This window comes from Pseudorca crassidens, chromosome 3, assembly GCF_039906515.1.
Source record: "Pseudorca crassidens isolate mPseCra1 chromosome 3, mPseCra1.hap1, whole genome shotgun sequence".
NCBI classification, from domain to species: domain Eukaryota; kingdom Metazoa; phylum Chordata; class Mammalia; order Artiodactyla; family Delphinidae; genus Pseudorca; species Pseudorca crassidens.
The window spans coordinates 42,805,116-42,825,216 of record NC_090298.1 but is presented as its reverse complement, the minus strand read 5'-3'; the positions used below and the strand labels follow the sequence as shown (position 1 = coordinate 42,825,216).

Sequence of the window (20,101 nt, the reverse complement as noted above, 5' to 3'; positions counted from 1 at the left end):
ACACACCAGCGGACATGGACCTGCCCACCAGAAAGACAAGATCCAGCCTCATCCAGCAGAACACAGGCACTAGTCCCCTCCACCAGGAAGCCTACACAACCCACTGAAGTAACCTTAGCCACTGGGGGCAGACACCAAAAACAATGGGAACTACGAACCTGCTGCCTAGGAAAAGGAAAGCCCAAACAAAGTAAGTTAACCAAAATGAGAACACAGAGAAACACACAGCAGATGAAGTAGCAAGGTAAAAACCCACCAGACAAAATAAATGAAAAAGAAACAGGCAATCTACCTGAAAAAGAATTCAGAGTAATGATAATAAAAATGATCCAAAATCTTGGAAATAGAATGGAGAAAATATAAGAAATGTTTAACAAGGACCTAGAAGAACAAAAGAGCAAACAAACAATGATGAACAACACAATAAATGAAATTTAAAAATTCTGTACAAGGAATCAACAGCAGAATAACTGAGGCAGAAGAACAGATAAGTGACCTGGAAGATAAAATAGTGGAAATAACTACTGCAGAGCAGAATAAAGAAAAAAGAATGAAAAGAATTGAGGACAGTCTCAGAGACCTGTGAGACAACATTAAACGCACCAACATTTGAATTACAGGTGGTCCCAGAAGAAGAAGAGAAAAAGAAAGGGACTGAGAAAATATTTGAAGAGATTATAGTTGAAAACTTCCCTAATATGGGAAAGGAAATAGTTAATCAAGTCCAGGAAGCGCAGAGAGCCCCATACAGGATAAATCCAAGGAGAAACACTCGAAGACACATATTAATCAAAGTATCAAAAATTAAATCAAAAGTAAAAATATAAAAAGCAGCAAGGGAAAAACAACAAAAAACATACAAGGGAATCCCCATAAGGTTAACAGCTGATTTTTCAGCAGAAACTCGGCAAGCCAGAAGGGAGTGGCAGGACATATTTAAAGTGATGAAAGGGAAAAACCTAGAACCAAGATTATTCTACCCAGCAAGGATCTCATTCAGATTAGACGAAGAAATTAAAACCTTTACAGACAAGCAAAAGCTAAGAGAATTCAGCACCACCAAACCAGCTTTACAACAAATGCTAAAGGAACTTCTCTAGGCAGGAAACACAAGAGAAGGAAAAGACCTACAATAACAAACCCCAAACAATTAAGAAAATGGTAATAGGAACATACATATTGATAGCTACCTTAAATGTAAATGGATTAAATGCTACAACCAAAAGACATAGACTGGCTGAATGGATACAAAAACAAGACCCGTACATATGCTGTCTACAAGAGACCCACTTCAGACCTAGGGACACCAACAGACTGAAAGTGAGGGGAAGGAAAAAGGTAGTCTAAGCAAATGGAAATCAAAAGGAAGCTGAAGTAGCAATGCTTATATCAGACAAAATAGACTTTAAAATAAAGAGTGTTACAAGATACAAAGAAGGACACTACATAATGATCAAGGGATCATTCCAATAAGAAGATATAAAATTGTAAATATTTATGCACCCAACACAGGAGCACCTCAATACCTAAGGCCTCAATACCTAAGGCAAATGCTAACAGCCATAAAAGGGGAAATCGACAGTAACACAATCACAGTAGGGGACTTTAACACGCCACTTTCACCACTGGGCAGATCATCCGAAATGAAAATAAATAAGGAAACACAAGCTTTAAATGATACATTAAACAAGATGGACATAATTGACATTTATAGGACATTCCATTCAAAAACAACAGAATACACTTTCTTCTCAAGTGCTTATGGAACATTCTCCAGGATAGATCATATATTGGGTCACAAATCAAGCGTCGGTATATTTAAGAAAATTGAATCATTTCAAGTATCTTTTCCGACCACAATGCTATGAGACTAGATATCAATTACAGGAAAATATCTGTAACAAATACAAACACATGGAGGCTAAACAATACAGTAGTTAATAACCAAGACATCACTGAAGAAATCAAATAGAAAATCAAAAAAACCTAGAAACAAATGACAATTAAAACACAATGACCCAAAACCTATGGGAAGTGGCAAAAGCAGGTCTAAGAGGGAAGATTATAGCAATATAATCCTACCTGAAGAAACAAGAAACATCTCAAATAAACAGCCTTACACCTAAAGCAATTAGAGAAAGAAGAACAAAAAACCCCCAAAGTTAGCAGAAGGAAAAAAATCATAAAGATCAGTTCAGAAGTAAATGAAAAAGGAATGAAGGAAACAATAGCAAAGATCAATAAAACTAAAAGCTGGTTCTTTGAGAAGATAAACAAAATTGATAAACCATTAGCCAGACTCATCAAGAAAAAAAGGGAGGAAAAATCAAATCAATAAAATTAGAAATGAAAAAGGAGAAGTAACAACTGACAATGTAGAAATACAAAGGATCATGAGAAATTACTACGAGCAACTACATGCCAGTAAAATGGACAACCTGGAAAACATGGACAAATTCTTAGAAAAGCACAACCTTCTGAGACTGAACCCGGAAGAAATAAAAAATATAAACAGACCAATCACAAGCACTGAAATTGAAACTGTGATTAAAAATCTTCCAGTAAACAAAAGCCTACGACCAGATAGCTTCACAGGCAAATTCTATCAAACATTTAGAGAAGAGCTAATACCTATTCTCCACAAACTCTTCTAAAACATAGCAGAGGCATGAACACTCCACAACTCGTTCTACGAGGGCACCATCACCCTGATACCAAAACCAGACAAAGATGTCACAAAGAAAGAAAACTACAGGCCAATATCACTGATGAACATACATGCAAAAATCCTCAACAAAATACTGGCAAACAGAATCCAACAGCACATTAAAAGGATCATGCACCATGATCAAGTGGGATTTATCCCAGGAATGCAAGGATTTTTCAATATACGGAAATCAATCAATGTGATAAACCATACTGACAAACGGAAGAATAAAAACCATATGATCACCTCAATAGATGCAGAAAAAGCTTCTGACAAAATTCAACACTGATTTATGATAAAAACCCTCCAGAAAGTAGACACAGAGGGAACTGATCTCAACATAATAAAGGCCATATATGACAAACCCACAGCCAATATCGTCCTAAATGGCGAAAAACTGAAGCCATTTCCACTAAGATCAGAAACAAGACAAGGGTGCCCACTCTCACCACTATAAAAGGAATTCAAAAAAATAAGAATCCAAGAAATAAAAGGAATACAAATCAGAAAAGAAGAAGTAAAGCTGTCACTGTTTGCAGATGACATGATGCTACACATAGAATCCTAAAGATGCCACCAGAAAACTACTAGAGCTAATCAATGAATTTGGTAAAGTAGCAGGATACAAAATTAATGCACAGAAATCTCTGGAATTCCTATACACTAGTGATGAAAAATCTGAAAGAGAAATTAAGGAAACACTCCCATTTACCACTGCAACAAAAAGAATAAAACACTTAGGAGTAAACCTACCTAAGGAAACAAAATACCTGTATACAGAAAACTATAAGGCACTGATGAAAGAAATTAAACATGATACAAACAGATGGAGAGATATACCATGTTCTTAGATTGGAAGAATCAACATCGTGAAAATGTCTCTACTACCCAAAGCAATCTACAGATTCAAAGCATTCCCTATCAAACTACCACTGACATTTTTCACAGAACTAGAACAAAAAATTTCACAATTTGTATGGAAACAGTGAAGACCCCAAATACGCAAATCAATCTTGAGAACGAAAAACGGAGCTGGAGGCATCAGGCTCCCTGACTTCAGACTATACTACAAAGCTATGGTAATCAAGACAGTATGGTACTGACACAAAAAAAGAAATATACATCTATGGAACAGGACAGAAAGCCCAGAGATAAACCCACACACATATGGTCACCTTATTTTTGATAAAGGAGGCAAGAATATACAATGGAGAAAAGACAACCTCTTCAATAAGTGGTGCTGGGAAAACTGGACAGCTTCATGTAAAAGAATGAAAGTAGAACACTCCCTAACACCATACATAACAATAAATTCAAAATGGATTAAAGACCTAAATGTAAGGCGAGACACTATAAAACTCTTAGAGGCAAACATAGGCAGAACACTCTATGACATAAATCACAGCAAGATCCTTTTTGACCCACCTCCCAGAGAAATGGAAATTAAAACAACAAAAAAATGGGACCTAATGAAACTTAAAATCTTTTGCACAGCAAAGGAAACCACCAACAAGACGAAAAGACAACCCTCAGAATGGGAGAAAATATTGGCAAACAAAGCAACTGACAAAGGATTAATCTCCAAAATTTACAAGCAGTTCATGCAGTTCAGTATCAAAAAAACAAACAACCCAATCCAAAAATGGGCAGAAGACCTAAACAGACATTTCTCCAAAGATATACACATTGCCAACAAACACCTGAAAGGATGCTCAATGTCACTAATCATTAGAGAAATGCAAATCAAAACTACAATGAGGTATCACCTCACGCCAGTCAGAATGGCCATCATCAAAAAATCTACAGACAATAAAGGCTGGAGAGGGTGTGGAGAAAAGCGAACCCTCTTGCACTGTTGGTGGGAATGTAAATTGATATAGCCACTAAGGAGAACAGTATGGAGGTTCCTTACAAAAGTAAAAACAGAACTACCATACGACCCAGCAATCCCACTACTGGGCATATACCCTGAGAAAACCATAATTCAAAAAGAGTCATGTACCACAATGTTCATTGCAGCACTATTTACGAAAGCAAGGACATGGAAGCAAGCTAAGAGTCCATAGACAGATGAATGGATAAAGAAGATGTGGCACATATATACAATGGAATATTACTCAGCTATAAAAAGAAACTATATTGAGTTATTTGTAATGAGGTGGATGGACCTAGAGTCTGTCATACAGAGTGAAGTAACTCTGAAAGAGAAAACCAAATACCGTATGCTAACACATATATATGGAATCTACAAAAAAAACAAAAATGCTTCTAAAGAACCTAAGGACAGGACAGGAATAAAGATGCAGATGCAGAGAATGGACCTGAGGACATGGGGAGGGGAAAGGGTAAGCTGGGACAAAGTGAGAGAGTGGCATGGACATATATACACTACGAAATATAAAACACATAGCTAGTGGGAAGCAGCCACATAGCACAGGGAGATCAGCCTGGTGCTTTGTGACCTAGAGAGGTAGGATAGGGAGGATGGGAGGGAGATGCAAGAGGGAAGAGATATAGGGATATATGTATAGCTGATTCACTTTGTTATAAAGCAGAAACTAACAAACCATTGTAAATCAATTATACTCCAATAAAGATGTTTTAAAAAAAAGGTTTGTTAATAGAAATGCAATAATATTCATCACCCAAGGAGGAAAAATTCACAATCTCCTGGCAGGCATTAAAAAATAATCAGGTAAGCAGAGAACGAGGCAAATAGAACCTATAATAATGAGTAAAAATAAATAAATAAAAAGCATCCAAAAATGAGACAGAAAATATAAAACAGTAAACAAGGATATTGAAAGTTACTATAGTATAACTATATTCTATATATTGAAGAAAATTGAAAAAAGATAAATCAGCATGTTTGGGGGGGGGGACAAGGGGAAGATGGCGGAAGAGTAAGACACGGAGATCACCTTCCTCCCCACAGATACAACAGAAACACATCTACACGTGTAACAACTCCTACAGAACACCTACTGAACGCTGGCAGAAGACCTCAGACCTCCTAAAAGGCAAGAAACTCCCCACGTACCTGGGTAGGGCAAAAGAAAAAGAATAAACAGAGACAAAAGGATAGGGACGGGACCTGCACCAGTGGGAGGGAGCTATGAAGGAGGAAAGGTTTCCAAACACTATGAAGCCCCTTCGCGGGCGCAGACTACGGGTGGCAGAGGGGGAAAGCTTTGGAGCCGCGGAGGAGAGCACAGCAACAGGGGTGCGGAGGGCAAAGCGGAGACATTCCCTCACAGAGGATCAGTGCTGACCAGCACTCACCAGCCCCAGAGGCTTATCTACTCAACCGCCGGTGCGGGCAGGGCTGGGAGCTGAGGCTCGGGCTTCGGTCAGAGCGCAGGGAGAGGACTGGAGTTGGTGGCGTGAACACAGCCTGCAGGGAGTTAGTGCAGCACGGCTAGCCGGGACGGAATCCGGGGAAAAGTTTGGACCTGCTTAAGAGGCAAGAGACTTTTTCTTCCCTGTTTCCTGGTGCGCGAGGAGAGGGGATTAAGAGCGCTGCTTAAAGTAGCTCCAGAAATGGGTGCGAGCTGCGGCTAAAAGCGCGGACCCCAGAGACGGGCATGAGACGCTAAGGCTGCTGCTGCTGCCACCAAGAACCCCGTGTACGAGCACAGGTCACTATCCACACCCCCTTCCGGGGAGCCTGTGCAGCCTCCCACTGCCAGCGTCCTGGGATGCAGGGACAACGTCCCCGGGAGAATGCATGGTGCGCCTCAGGCTGGTGCAACGTCATCTGCCGTCACAGGCCCGCCTCACACTCCGTGCCCCTCCCCCGACCCCTTCCGGGCCTGAGTGAACCAGAGTCCCTGAAGCAGCTGCTCCTTTAACCCCATCCTGTCTGAGCGAAAAACAGACAGGCGACCTACATGCAGAGGCGGGGCGAAATCCAAAGCTGAGCCCCTGGGAGCTGTGAGAACAAAGCAGAGAAAGGGAAATCTCTTCCAGCAGCCTCAGAAGCAGCGGATTAAAGCTCCACAATCAACTTGATGTACCCTGCATCTGTGGAATACATGAAGAGACAACAAATCATCCCAAATTGAGGAGGTAGACTTTGAGAGCAAGATTTATGATTTTTTTCCTCTTTTTCTCTTTTTGTGTGTGTATGTGTATGCTTCTGTGTGACATTTTGTCTGTATCGCTTTGCTTCCACTATTTGTCTTAGGGTTCTATCTGTCCGTTTTTTTTGTTTGTTTTTTCTTAATAAATATATTTTATTTTAATAACTATTATATTTTATCTTACTTTATTTTACTTTATCTTCTTTCTTTTCCTTCCTTCCTCGCTCCCTCCCTCCTTTCTTTCTTTCTTTCTTTCTCTCTCTCCTCCCTTCCTTCCTTCCCTTTCTCTCTCTCTCTTCTCTCTCTTTCTTTCTTTCTACTAATTCTTTCTTTCTACTTTTTCTCCCTTTTATTCTGAGCCGTGTGGATGAGAGGCTCTTGGTGCTGCAACCAGGAGTCAGTGCTGTGCCTCTGAGGTGGGAGAGCCAACTTCAGGACCCTGGTCCACAAGAGACCTCCCAGCTCCACATAATATCAAACAGAGAAAATCTCCCAGAGATCTCCATATCAACACCAGCACCCAGGTTCACTCAACGACCAGCAAGCTACAGTGCTGGACACCCTATGCCAAACAACTAACAAGACAGGATCACAACCCCACCCATTAGCAGAAAGGCTGCCTAATATAATAATAAGTCCACAGACACCCCAAAACACACCACCAGACGTGGACCTGCCCACCAGAAAGACAAGATCCAGCCTCATCCACCAGAACACAGACACTAGTCCCCTCCAACAGGAAGCCTACAGAACCTACTGAACCAACCTGAGCCACTGGGGACAGACACCAAAAACAACAGGAACTACGAACCTGCATCCTGCAAAAAGGAGACCCCAAACACAGTAAGATAAGCAAAATGAGAAGACAGAAAAACACACAGCAGATGAAGGAGCAAGATAAAAACCCACCAGACCAAACAAATGAAGAGGAAATAGGCAGTTTACCTGAAAAAGAATTCACAATAATGATAGTAAAGATGATCCAAAATCTTGGAAACAGAACAGACAAAATGCAAGAAACATTTAACAAGGACCTAAAAGAACTAAAACAAACAATGATGAACAACACAATAAATGAAATTGAAAATACTCTAGAAGGGATCAATAGCAGAATAACTGAGGCAGAAAAACAGATAAGTGACCTGGAAGATAAAATAGTGGAAATAAGTACTGCAGAACAGAATAAAGAAAAAAGAATGAAAAGTACTAAGGACAGACTCAGAGACCTCTGGGACAACATTAAACGCACCAACATTCGAATAATAGGGGTTCCAGAAGAAGAAGATTGAAAATGAAAGGGACTGAGAAAATACTTGAAGAGATTATAGTTGAAAACTTTCCAAGGAAATAGTTAATCAAGTCCAGGAAGCACAGAGATTCCAATACAGGATAAATCCAAGGAGAAACACTCTAAGACACATATTAATCAAACTGTCAAAAATTAAATACAAAGAAAACATATCAAAAGCAGCAAGGGAAAAACAACAAAAAACATACGAGGGAATCCCCGTAAGGTTAACAGCTGATCTTTCAGCAGAAACTCTGCAAGCCAGAAGGGAGTGGCAGGACATATTGAAAGTGATGAAGGAGAAAAACCTGTGACCAAGATTACTCTACCCAGCAGGGATCTCATTCAGATTTGATGGAGAAATTAAACCTTTACAGACAAGCAAAAGCTGAGAGAGTTCAGCACCAACAAACCAGGTTTACAACAAATACTAAAGGAACTTCTCTAGGCAAGAAACAGAAGAGAAGGAAAAGACCTACAATAATGAACCCAAAACAATTAAGAAACTGGGAATAGGAACATACATATCGATAATTACCTTAAGTGTATATGGACTAAATGCTCACACCAAAAGACACAGAATGGCTGAATGGATACAAAAACGAGACCCATATATACGCTATCTACAAGAGACCCACTTCAGACCTAGAGACACATACAGACTGAAAGTAAGGGGATGGAAAAAGATATTCCATGCAAATGGAAACCAAAAGAAAGCTGGAGTAGCAATTCTCATATCAGACAAAATAAACTTTAAAATAAGGACTATTAAAAGAGACAAAGAAGGACACTACATAATGATCAAGGGATCCATCCAAGAAAAAGATATAACACTTATAAATATTTATGCACCCACCATAGGAGCACCTCAATACCTAAGGCAAATACTAACAGCCATAAAAGGGGAAATTGACAGTAACACATTCATAGTAGGAGACTTTAACACGCCACTTTCACCAATGGACACATCATCCAAAATGAAAATAAATAAGGAAACACAAGCTTTAAATGATACATTAAACAAGATGGACTTAATTGATATTCATAGGACACTCCATCCAAAAACAACAGAATACACATTTTTCCCAAGTGCTCATGGAACATTCTCCAGGATAGATTATATCTTGAGTCACAAATCAAGCCTTGGTAAATTTAAGAAAATTGAAACTGTATCAACTATCTTTTCCGACCACAACACTATGAGACCAGATAGCAATTACAGGAAAAGATCTGTAAAAAATACAAACACATGAAGGCTAAACAATACACTACTTAATAACTAAGTGATCACTGAAGAAATCAAAGAGGAAATCAAAAAATACCTAGAATCAAATGACAATGGAGACACGACGACCCAAAACCTATGGGATGCTGCAAAAGCAGTTCTAAGAGGGAAGTTTATAGCAATACAAGCCCACCTTAAGAAACAGGAAACATCTCGAATAAACAACCTAACCTTGCACCTAAAGCAATTAGAGAAAGAAGAACAAAAAAAACCCGAAGTTAGCAGAAGGAAAGAAATCATAACAATCAGATCAGAAATAAATGAAAAAGAAATGAAGGAAACAATAGCAAAGATCAATAAAACTAAAAGCTGGTTCTTTGAGAAGATAAGCAAAATAGATAAAACATTAGCCAGACTCATCAGGAAAAAAGGGAGAAGACTCAAATCAATAGAATTAGAAATGAAAAAGGAGAAGTAACAACTGACACTGCAGAAATACAAAAGATCATGAGAGATTACTACAAGCAACTCTATGCCAATAAAATGGACGACCTCGAAGAATTGGACAAATTCTTAGAAATGTACAACCTGCCAAGACTGAATCAGGAAGAAATAGAAAATATGAGCAGACCAATCACAAGCACTGAAATTGAAACTGTGATTAAAAATCTTCCAACAAACAAAAGCCCAGGACCAGATGGCTTCACAGGCGAATTCTATCAAACATTTAGAGAACAGCTAACACCTATCCTTCTCAAACTCTTCCAAAATATAGCAGAGGGAGGAACACTCCCAAATTCATTCTACGAGGCCACCATCACCTTGATACCAAAACCAGACAAGGATGTCACAATGAAAGAAAACTACAGACCAATATCACTGATGAACACAGATGCAAAAATCCTCAACAAAATACTAGCAAACAGAATCCAACAGCACATTAAAAGGATCATACACCATGATCAAGTGGGATTTTTTCCAGGAATGCAAGGATTCTTCAATATATGCAAATCAATGAATGTGATAAACCATACTAAGAAATAGAAGGAGAAAAACCATATCATCATCTCAACAGATGCAGAGAAAGCTTTTGACAAAATTCAACACCGATTTATGATAAAAACCCTGCAGAAAGTAGGCATAGAGGGAACTTTCCTCAACATAATAGAGGCCATATATAACAAACTCACAGCCTACATCGTCCTCAATGGTGAAAAACTGAAAGCATTTCCACTAAGATCAGGAACAAGACAAGGTTGCCCACTCTCACCACTCTTATTCAACATGGTTTTGGAAGTTTTAGCCACAGCAATCAGAGAGGAAAAGGAAATAAAAGGAATCCAAATCGGAAAAGAAGAAGTAAAGCTGTCACTGTTTGCAGGTCACATGACACTATACATAGAGAATCCTAAAGATGCTACCAGAAAACTACTAGAGCTAATCAATGAATTTGGTAAAGTAGCAGGATACAAAATTAATGCACAGAAATCTCTGGAATTCCTATACACTAATGATGAAAAATATGAAAGTGAAATCAAGAAAACACTCCCATTTACCATTGCAACAAGAATCAAACATCTAGGAATAAACCTACCCAAGGAGACAAAAGACCTGTATGAAGAAAATTATAAGAGAAAGATGGCGGAAGAGTAAGACGCGGAGATCACGTTCCTCCCCACAGATACACCAGAAATACATCTACGCGTGGAACAACTCCTACAGAGCATCTACTGAACGCTGGCAGAAGACCTCAGACCTCCCAAAAGGCAAGAAACCCCCCACGTACCTGGGTAGGGCAAAAGAAAAAACTAAACAGAGACAAAAGGATAGGGACGGGTCCTGCACCAGCGGGAGAGAGCTGTGAAGGAGGAAAAGTGTCCACACACTAGGAAGCCCCTTCGCGGGTGGAGACTTCGGGAGGCGGAGTGGGGGAGCTTGGGAGCCGCGGAGGAGAGCACAGCAACAGGGGTGCGGAGGGCAAAGCGGACAGATTCCAGCGCAGAGGATCGGGCCGACCGGAACTTGCCAGCCGAGAGGCTTGTCTGCTCGCCCGCCGGGGCGGGCGGGACTGGGAGCTGAGGCTCCGGCTTTTGTCGGAGCGCCGGGAGAGGACTGAGGTTGGCGGCGTGAACACAGCCTGCGGGGCGTTGGTGCACCGCGGCTGGCCGGGAGAGAGTCCGGGGAGAAGTCTGGAACTGCCGAAGAGGCAAGAGACTTTTACGTCCCTCTTTGTTTCCTGGTGCACGAGGAGAGGGGATTAAGAACGCTGCTTGAGAGAGCTCCAGGGACGGGCGCGAGCCGCGGCGAGGGGTGCGGAGCCCAGAGACGGACGTGGCTAGGGCCGCCCAGAGCGGCTAGGGCCGCTGCTGCCGCCACCGGGAGGCCTGTGTGCGAACACAGGTCACTGGCCACGCGCGCTTCCGGGGAGCCTGTGCAGCCCGCCACTGCCGGGGTCCCGGGATCCAGGGACAACTCCCCCGGGAGAACGCACAGGCGCGCCTCAGGCTGCAACGTCTCGCCGGCCTCTGCCGCCGCAGGCCCGCCCCACACTCCGTGCCCCTCCCTACCCCCGGGCCTGAGTGAGCCAGAGCCTCCGAATCAGCGGCTCCTTTAACCCCGTCCTGTCTGAGCAAAGAACAGACGCCCTCCGGCGACCTACACGCACAGGCGGGGCTAAATCCAAAGCTGAGCCCCTGGGAGCTGTGAGAACAAAGAAGAGAAAGGGAAATCTCTCCCAGCAGCCTCAGAAGCAGCGGATTAAAGCTCCACAATCAACTTGATATACCCTGCATCTGTGGAATACCTGAATAGACAACCAATCATCCCAAATTAAGGAGCCCTGTGGATGAAAGGCTCTTGGGGCTGCAGCCAGGAGTCAGTGCTGTGCCTCTGAGGTGGGAGAGCCAACTTCAGGACACTGATCCACAAGAGACCTCCCAGCTGCACATAATATCAAACAGCAAAAATTTCCGAGAGATCTCCATCTCAACGCCAGCACCCAGCTTCACTCAACGACCAGCAAGCTACAGTGCTGGACATCCTATGCCAAACAACTAGCAAGACAGGAACACAACACCACCCATTAGCAGAGAGGCGGCCCAAAATCATAATAAGTCTACAGACACCCCAAAACACACCACCAGACGTGGACCTGCACACCAGAAAGACAAGATCTAGCCTCATCCACCAGAACACAGGCACTAGTACCCTCCACCAGGAAGCCTACACAACCCACTGAACCAACCTTAGCCACTGGGGACAGACACAAAAAACAACAGGAACTACGAACCTTCAGCCTGCAAAAAAGGAGACCCCAAACACAGTAAGATAAGCAAAATGAAAAGACAGAAAAACACACAGCAGATGAAGGAGCAAGATAAAAACCCATCAGACCTAACAAATGAAGAGGAAATAGGCAGTCTACCTGAAAAAGAATTCAGAATAATGATAGTAAGGTTGATCCGAAATCTTGGAGATAGAATGGACAATAGAATGGACAAAATGCAAGAATCAGTTAACAAGGACCTAGAAGAACTAAAGATGAAACAAGCAACGATGAACAACACAATAAATGAAATTAAAAGTACTCTAGATGGGATCAATAGCAGAATAACTGAGGCAGAAGAACGGATAAGTGACCTGGAAGATAAAATAGTGGAAATAACTACTGCAGAGCAGAATAAAGAAAAAAGAATGAAAAGAACTGAGGACAGTCTCAGAGACCTCTGGGACAACATTAAACGCACCAACATTCGAATTATAGGGGTTCCAGAAGAAGAGAAAAAGAAAGGGACTGAGAAAATATTTGAAGAGATTATAGTTGAAAACTTCCCTAATATGGGAAAGGAAATAGTTAATCAAGTCCAGGAAGCACAGAGAGTCCCATACAGGATAAATCCAAGGAGAAATACGCCAAGACACATATTAATCAAACTGTCAAAAATTAAATACAAAGAAAACGTATTAAAAGCAGCAAGGGAAAAACAACAAATAACACACAAGGGAATCCCCATAAGGTTAACAGCTGATCTTTCAGCAGAAACTCTGCAAGCCAGAAGGGAGTGGCAGGACATATTGAAAGTGTTGAAGGAGAAAAACCTGCAACCAAGATTACTCTACCCAGCAAGGATCTCATTCAGATTTGATGGAGAAATTAAAACCTTTAGAGACAAGCAAAAGCTGAGAGAGTTCAGCACCACCAAACCAGCTCTACAACAACTGCTAAAGGAACTTCTCTAGGCAAGAAACACAAAAGAAGGAAAAGACCTACAATAACAAACCCAAAACAATTAAGAAAATGGGAATGGGAACACACATATCGATAATTACCTTAAATGTAAATGGACTAAATGCTCCCACCAAAAGACACAGATTGGCTGAATGGATACAAAAACAAGACCCATATATTTGCTGTCTACAAGAGACCCACTTCAGACCTAGAGACACATACAGACTGAAAGTAAGGGGATGGAAAAAGGTATTTCATGCAAATGGAAACCAAAAGAAAGCTGGAGTGGCAATTCTCATATCAGACAAAATAGACTTTAAAACAAAGACTATTAGAAGAGACAAAGAAGGACACTACATAATGATCAAGGGAGCGATCCAAGAGGAAGATATAACAATTGTAAATATTTATGCACCCAACATAGGTGCACCTCAATACATAAGACAAATACTGACAACCATAAAAGGGGAAATCGACAGTAACACATTCATAGTAGGGGACTTTAACACCCCACTTTCACCAATGGACAGATCATCCAAAATGAAAATAAATAAGGAAACACAAGCTTTAAATGATACATTAAATGAGATGGAGTTAATTGATATTTATAGGACATTCCAACCAAAAACAACAGAATACACATTTTTCTCAAGTGCTCATGGAACATTCTCCAGGATAGATCATATCTTGGGTCACAAATCAAGCCTTGGTAAATTTAAGAAAATTGAAATTGTATCAAGTATCTTTTCCGACCACAACGCTATGAGACTCGATATCAATCACAGGAGAAGATCTGTAAAAAATACAAACACATGGAGGCTAAACAATACACTACTTAATAACGAAGTGATCACTGAAGAAATCAAAGGGGAAATCAAAAAATACCTAGAAACAAATGACAATGGAGACACGACGACTCAAAATCTATGGGATGCAGCAAAAGCAGTTCTAAGAGGGAAGTTTATAGCAATACAATCTTACCTTAAGAAACAGGAAACATCTCGAATAAACAACCTAACCTTGCACCTAAAGCAATTAGAGAAAGAAGAACAAAAAAACCCCAAAGTTAGCAGGAGGAAAGAAATCATAAAAATCAGATCAGAAATAAATGAAAAAGAAATGAAGGAAACGATAGCAAAGATCAATAAAACTAAAAGCTGGTTCTTTGAAAGGATAAACAAAATTGATAAACCATTAGCCAGACTCATCAAGAAAAAAAGGGAGAAGACTCAAATCAATAGAATTAGAAATGAAAAAGGAGAAGTAACGACTGACACTGCAGAAATACAAAAGATCATGAGAGATTACTACAAGCAACTCTATGCCAATAAAATGGACAACCTGGAAGAAATGGACAAATTCTTAGAAAGGCACAACCTGCCAAGACTGAATCAGGAAGAAATAGAAAATATGAACAGACCAATCACAAGCACTGAAATTGAAACTGTGATTAAAAATCTTCCAACAAGCAAAAGCCCAGGACCAGATGGCTTCACAGGCGAATTCTATCAAACATTTAGAGAAGAGCTATCACCTATCCTTCTCAGACTCTTCCAAAATATAGCAGAGGGAGGAACACTCCCCAACTCATTCTACGAGGCCACCATCACCCTGATACCAAAACCAGACAAGGATGTCACAAAGAAAGAAAACTACAGGCCAATATCACTGATGAACATAGATGCAAAGATCCTCAACAAAATACTAGCAAACAGAATCCAACAGCACATTAAACGGATCATACACCATGATCAAGTGGGGTTTATTCCAGGAATGCAAGGATTCTTCAATATACGCAAATCAATCAACGTGATACACCATATTAACAAATTGAAGGAGAAAAACCATATGATCATCTCAATAGATGCAGAGAAAGCTTTTGACAAAATTCAACACCCATTTATGATAAAAACCCTGCAGAAAGTAGGCATAGAGGGAACTTTCCTCAACATAATAAAGGCCATATATGACAAACCCACAGCCAACATCGTCCTCAATGGTGAAAAACTGAAAGCATTTCCACTAAGATCAGGAACAAGACAAGGTTGCCCACTCTCACCACTCTTATTCAACATAGTTTTGGAAGTTTTAGCCACAGCAATCAGAGAAGAAAAGGAAATAAAAGGAATCCAAATCGGAAAAGAAGAAGTAAAGCTGTCACTGTTTGCAGATGACATGATACTATACATACAGAACCCTAAAGATGCTACCAGAAAACTACTAGAGCTAATCAATGAATTTGGTAAAGTGGCAGGATACAAAATTAATGCACAGAAATCTCTGGCATTCCTATACACTAAGGATGAAAAATCTGAAAGTGAAATCAAGAAAACACTCCCATTTACCATTGCAACAAAAAGAATAAAATACCTAGGAATAAACCTACCTAAGGAGACAAAAGACCTGTATGCAGAAAATTATAAGACACTGATGAAAGAAATTAAAAATGATACAAATAGATGGAGAGATATACCATGTTCTTGGATTGGAAGAATCAACATTGTGAAAATGACTCTACTACCCAAAGCAATCTACAGATTCAATGCAATCCCTATGAAACTACCACTGGCATTTTTCACAGAACTAGAACAAAAAATCTCACAATTTGTATGGAAACACAAAAGACCCCGAATAGCCAAAGCAATTTTGAGAACGAAAAATGGAGCTGGAGGAATCAGGCTTCCTGACTTCAGACTATACTACAAAGCTACAGTAATCAAGACAGTATGGTACTGGCACAAAAACAGAAATATAGATCAATGGAACAGGATAGAAAGCCCAGAGATAAACCCACGCACATATGGTCACCTTATCTTTGACAAAGGAGGCAGAAATGTACAGTGGAGAAAGGACAGCCTATTCAATAAGTGGTGCTGGGAAAACTGGACAGCTACATGTAAAAGTATGAGATTAGATCACTCCCTAACACCATACACAAAAATAAGCTCAAAATGGATTAAAGACCTAAATGTAAGGCCAGAAACTATCAAACTCTTAGAGGAAAACATAGGCAGAACACTCTATGACATAAATCACAGCAAGATCCTTTTTGACCCACCTCCTAGAGAAATGGAAATAAAAACAAAAGTAAACAAATGGGACCTAATGAAACTTAAAAGCTTTTGCACAGCAAAGGAAACCATAAAGAAGACCAAAAGACAACCCTCAGAATGGGAGAAAATATTTGCAAATGAAGCAACTGACAAAGGATTAATCTCCAAAATTTATAAGCAGCTCATGCAGCTTAATAACAAAAGAACAAACAACCCAATCCAAAAATGGGCAGAAGACCTAAATAGACATTTCTCCAAAGAAGATATACAGAGTGCCAACAAACACATGAAAGAATGCTCAACATCACTAATCATTAGAGAAATGCAAATCAAAACTACAATGAGATATCATCTCACACCAGTCAGAATGGCCATCATCAAAAAATCTAGAAACAATAAATGCTGGAGAGGGTGTGGAGAAAAGGGAACCCTCTTACACTGTTGGTGGCAATGTAAATTGATACAGCCACTGTGGAGAACAGTATGGAGGTTCCTTAAAAAGCTACAAATAGAACTACCATATGACCCAGCAATCCCACTACTGGGCATATACCCTGAGAAAACCATAATTCAAAAAGAGTCATGTACCAAAATGTTCATTGCAGCTCTATTTACAATAGCCCAGAGATGGAAACAACCTAAGTGTCCATCATCGGATGAATGGATAAAGAAGATGTGGCACATATATACAATGGAATATTACTCAGCCATAAAAAAAACGAAATTGAGCTATTTGTAGTGAGGTGGATAGACCTAGAGTCTGTCATACAGAGTGAAGTAAATCAGAAAGAGAAAGACAAATACTGTATGCTGACACATACATATGGAATTTAAGAAAAAAAAAATGTCATGAAGAACCTAGGGGTAAGACAGGAATAAAGACTCAGACCTACTAGAGAACAGACTTGAGGATATGGGGAGGGGGAAGGGTGAGCTGTGACAAAGCGAGAGAGAGGCACGGACATATATACACTACCAAACGTAAGGTAGATAGCTAGTGGGAAGCAGCCGCATAGCACAGGGAGATCAGTTCGGTGCTTTGTGACCACCTGGAGGGGTGGGATAGGGAGGGTGGGAGGGAGGGAGACGCAAGAGGGAAGAGATATGGGAACATATGTATATGTATAACTGATTCACTTTGTTATAAAGCAGAAACTAACACACCATTGTAAAGCAATTATACACCAATAAAGATGTTAAAAAAAAAAAGATGTAAAAAAACCCAGCATGTTTGGAGGAAATATGGAAAATATTAAAAGACCCAAACCAAACTTTCAGCGATAAAAAAATCTAAATCTAAGATGAAATAAACTGGGTAGGATTAATAGCATATTTGACATTGCAGATAAAAAGATGAATAAACTTAAAGCCATTTAATAGAAGCTGTCCAAAATGAAACACAGAGAATAAACACCAAAAAACAATAATAAATAAGAGTATCACTAGGCTCTGAGACAACTTAAAGTCTCCTGATATAAGTTTAACCGAAGTCCTCAGAGTACTAGGAGAAGAGGGACTATTTGACATAAAAAATGGCTGAAATTTTTCCAAATCTGATAAAAACTAATAAACCCATGATTTGAGAAGCCCAATAAATTCAAGCATAAGAAACATGAAAATAATTATGTAAAGTCACATCATAATTAAACTGCCAAAAGTCAGTGATGAAATTAAAAAACAGCCAAACATCCCATCAGAGCCGTATGCAAAGCAGCAGGAAAATACTGACCTATAACGAAGGGAAAAGTCAATTAACTGAAACAGATCAGGGAGTAACACAAATGAAAGTAATAGTCACAAAAACATTTAAATAGTTTTTAAACTGTATTCTGTATGCTCAAAAAGCTGGAGGAAAGTTAAGTAAACACATGGAAAAGAAACACACAAAAATGAACTTCTAGCAAAGAAAACTATAATATCTGAGATGAAAAAATGCACTGAATAGGATTAAGGACAGATTAGATAATAAGAAGCAAAGATTAATGAATCTGAAGATAGAGCATTAGAAAAGACCTGAAATGAAATGCACAAAAAATGAACATAGCACTAGTGAATCACGATACACATTCATGACTGAAGGGAAATTTACAGCACTAAATGTCTGTATTAGAAAAAGGTCTGAAATCAATGACCTCACCTTTCCTCCTTTAAAAAACTAGAAAAAGAATAGCAAATGAAGCCCAAAGTAGAAGAAATGAAATAAAGGTAAGAGTCTAAATTTACTTACAGAAATGAAATAGAAAAAATTTAAACTTTTAAAGAGTATGGTAAGAAACAGTTATTTTAAAATTTCATTTTAAAACTAGAATGTGAGCAAGAGAAGAAAGAAAGGAACAAACTACAAAACAGCCAGAAAACAATTAACAAAATGGCAGTAAGTACACACCTATCAATAATAAAATGTAAATAGACGAATTCTCCAATTAAAAGACAGAGTGGCTGAATGGATAAAAAAACAACTTGCAGCTATATGCTGCCTACAGGAGACTCACTTCAGATATAAGGACACACAGACTGAAAGTGAAGGGATGGAAAAAGATATGCCATGCAAGTGGAAATCAAAAGAAAGTTGTGGTAGCTACACTTATGTAAAATAAAATAGACTTTAAAACTAAGACTGTAAGGACCTCCTTGTGGTCCAGTGGTTAAGAATCCGTCTGCCAGTGCAGCGGACACGGGTTTGAGCCCTGGTCTGGGAAGATCCCACATGCCGCGGAGCAACTAAGCCCATGCGCCACAACTACTGAGTCTGCGCTCTAGAGCCGATGAGCCACAACTACTGAGTCTGCGCTCTAGAGCCGATGAGCCACAACTACTGCAGCCCGGGCACCTAGAGACTGTGCTCTGCAACAAGAGAAGCCACCACAATGAGAAGCCCGTGCACCACAAGTAAGAGCAGCCCCCACTTGCAGCAACTAGAGAAAGCCCACATGCAGCAACGAAGACCCAATGCAGCCAAAAATAAATAAATAAATTTATAAAAATAAATAAATAAATAAAAGTAAAACTAAGGCTGTAACAAGAGACAAAGGCATTACATAATGATAAAGGGGTGAGTCCAACAGGAGGATATAATATTTGTAAATATATTATAAATATTATATTAGGTGCACCCAACACAGGAGCACCTAAATGTATAAAGCAAATATTAACAGTCCTAAAATTCCATTTAAAAAGAAAGCTACTCACTCAGCGCATACAGTTTTTCCTGCTGATGTATGTGCAGATACTAGAACAGACTGATTATTATCAACACACTGAATGGCTTCTCTTTGAAAAGCATCAAGAATGAACGGGTATTCCTATAAAAAAAAATTAGTATCTGTATGAAGACACCTAGACACATTATAGTACACTTAAAACCAAGAGACACTACCCCTAGAAGCATTCTGGGAGCATTTCTTTATGAGTCTATTTGGGAAATATGCCACCAACCAGAGAAAATTAGGAAGAATGAAAAAAAAAACTTTAACCAGACAGCATACAAGTTATTTCTACTATCTGATCTTTCAATTATT

The 20,101-nt window shown here is 39.7% G+C and overlaps 1 protein-coding gene across 1 annotated transcript in view; it reads right to left on the bottom strand.

Moving 5' to 3' along the window:
• MTREX (Mtr4 exosome RNA helicase) overlaps window positions 1-20,101 on the bottom strand; it is a 146,504-nt gene that overhangs the window by 113,773 nt on the left and 12,630 nt on the right. The window contains exon 5 of the mRNA XM_067730704.1: window positions 19,773-19,885. Coding sequence (XP_067586805.1) covers window positions 19,773-19,885 — 113 coding nt within the window. The remainder of the gene's footprint in view (window positions 1-19,772; window positions 19,886-20,101) is intronic.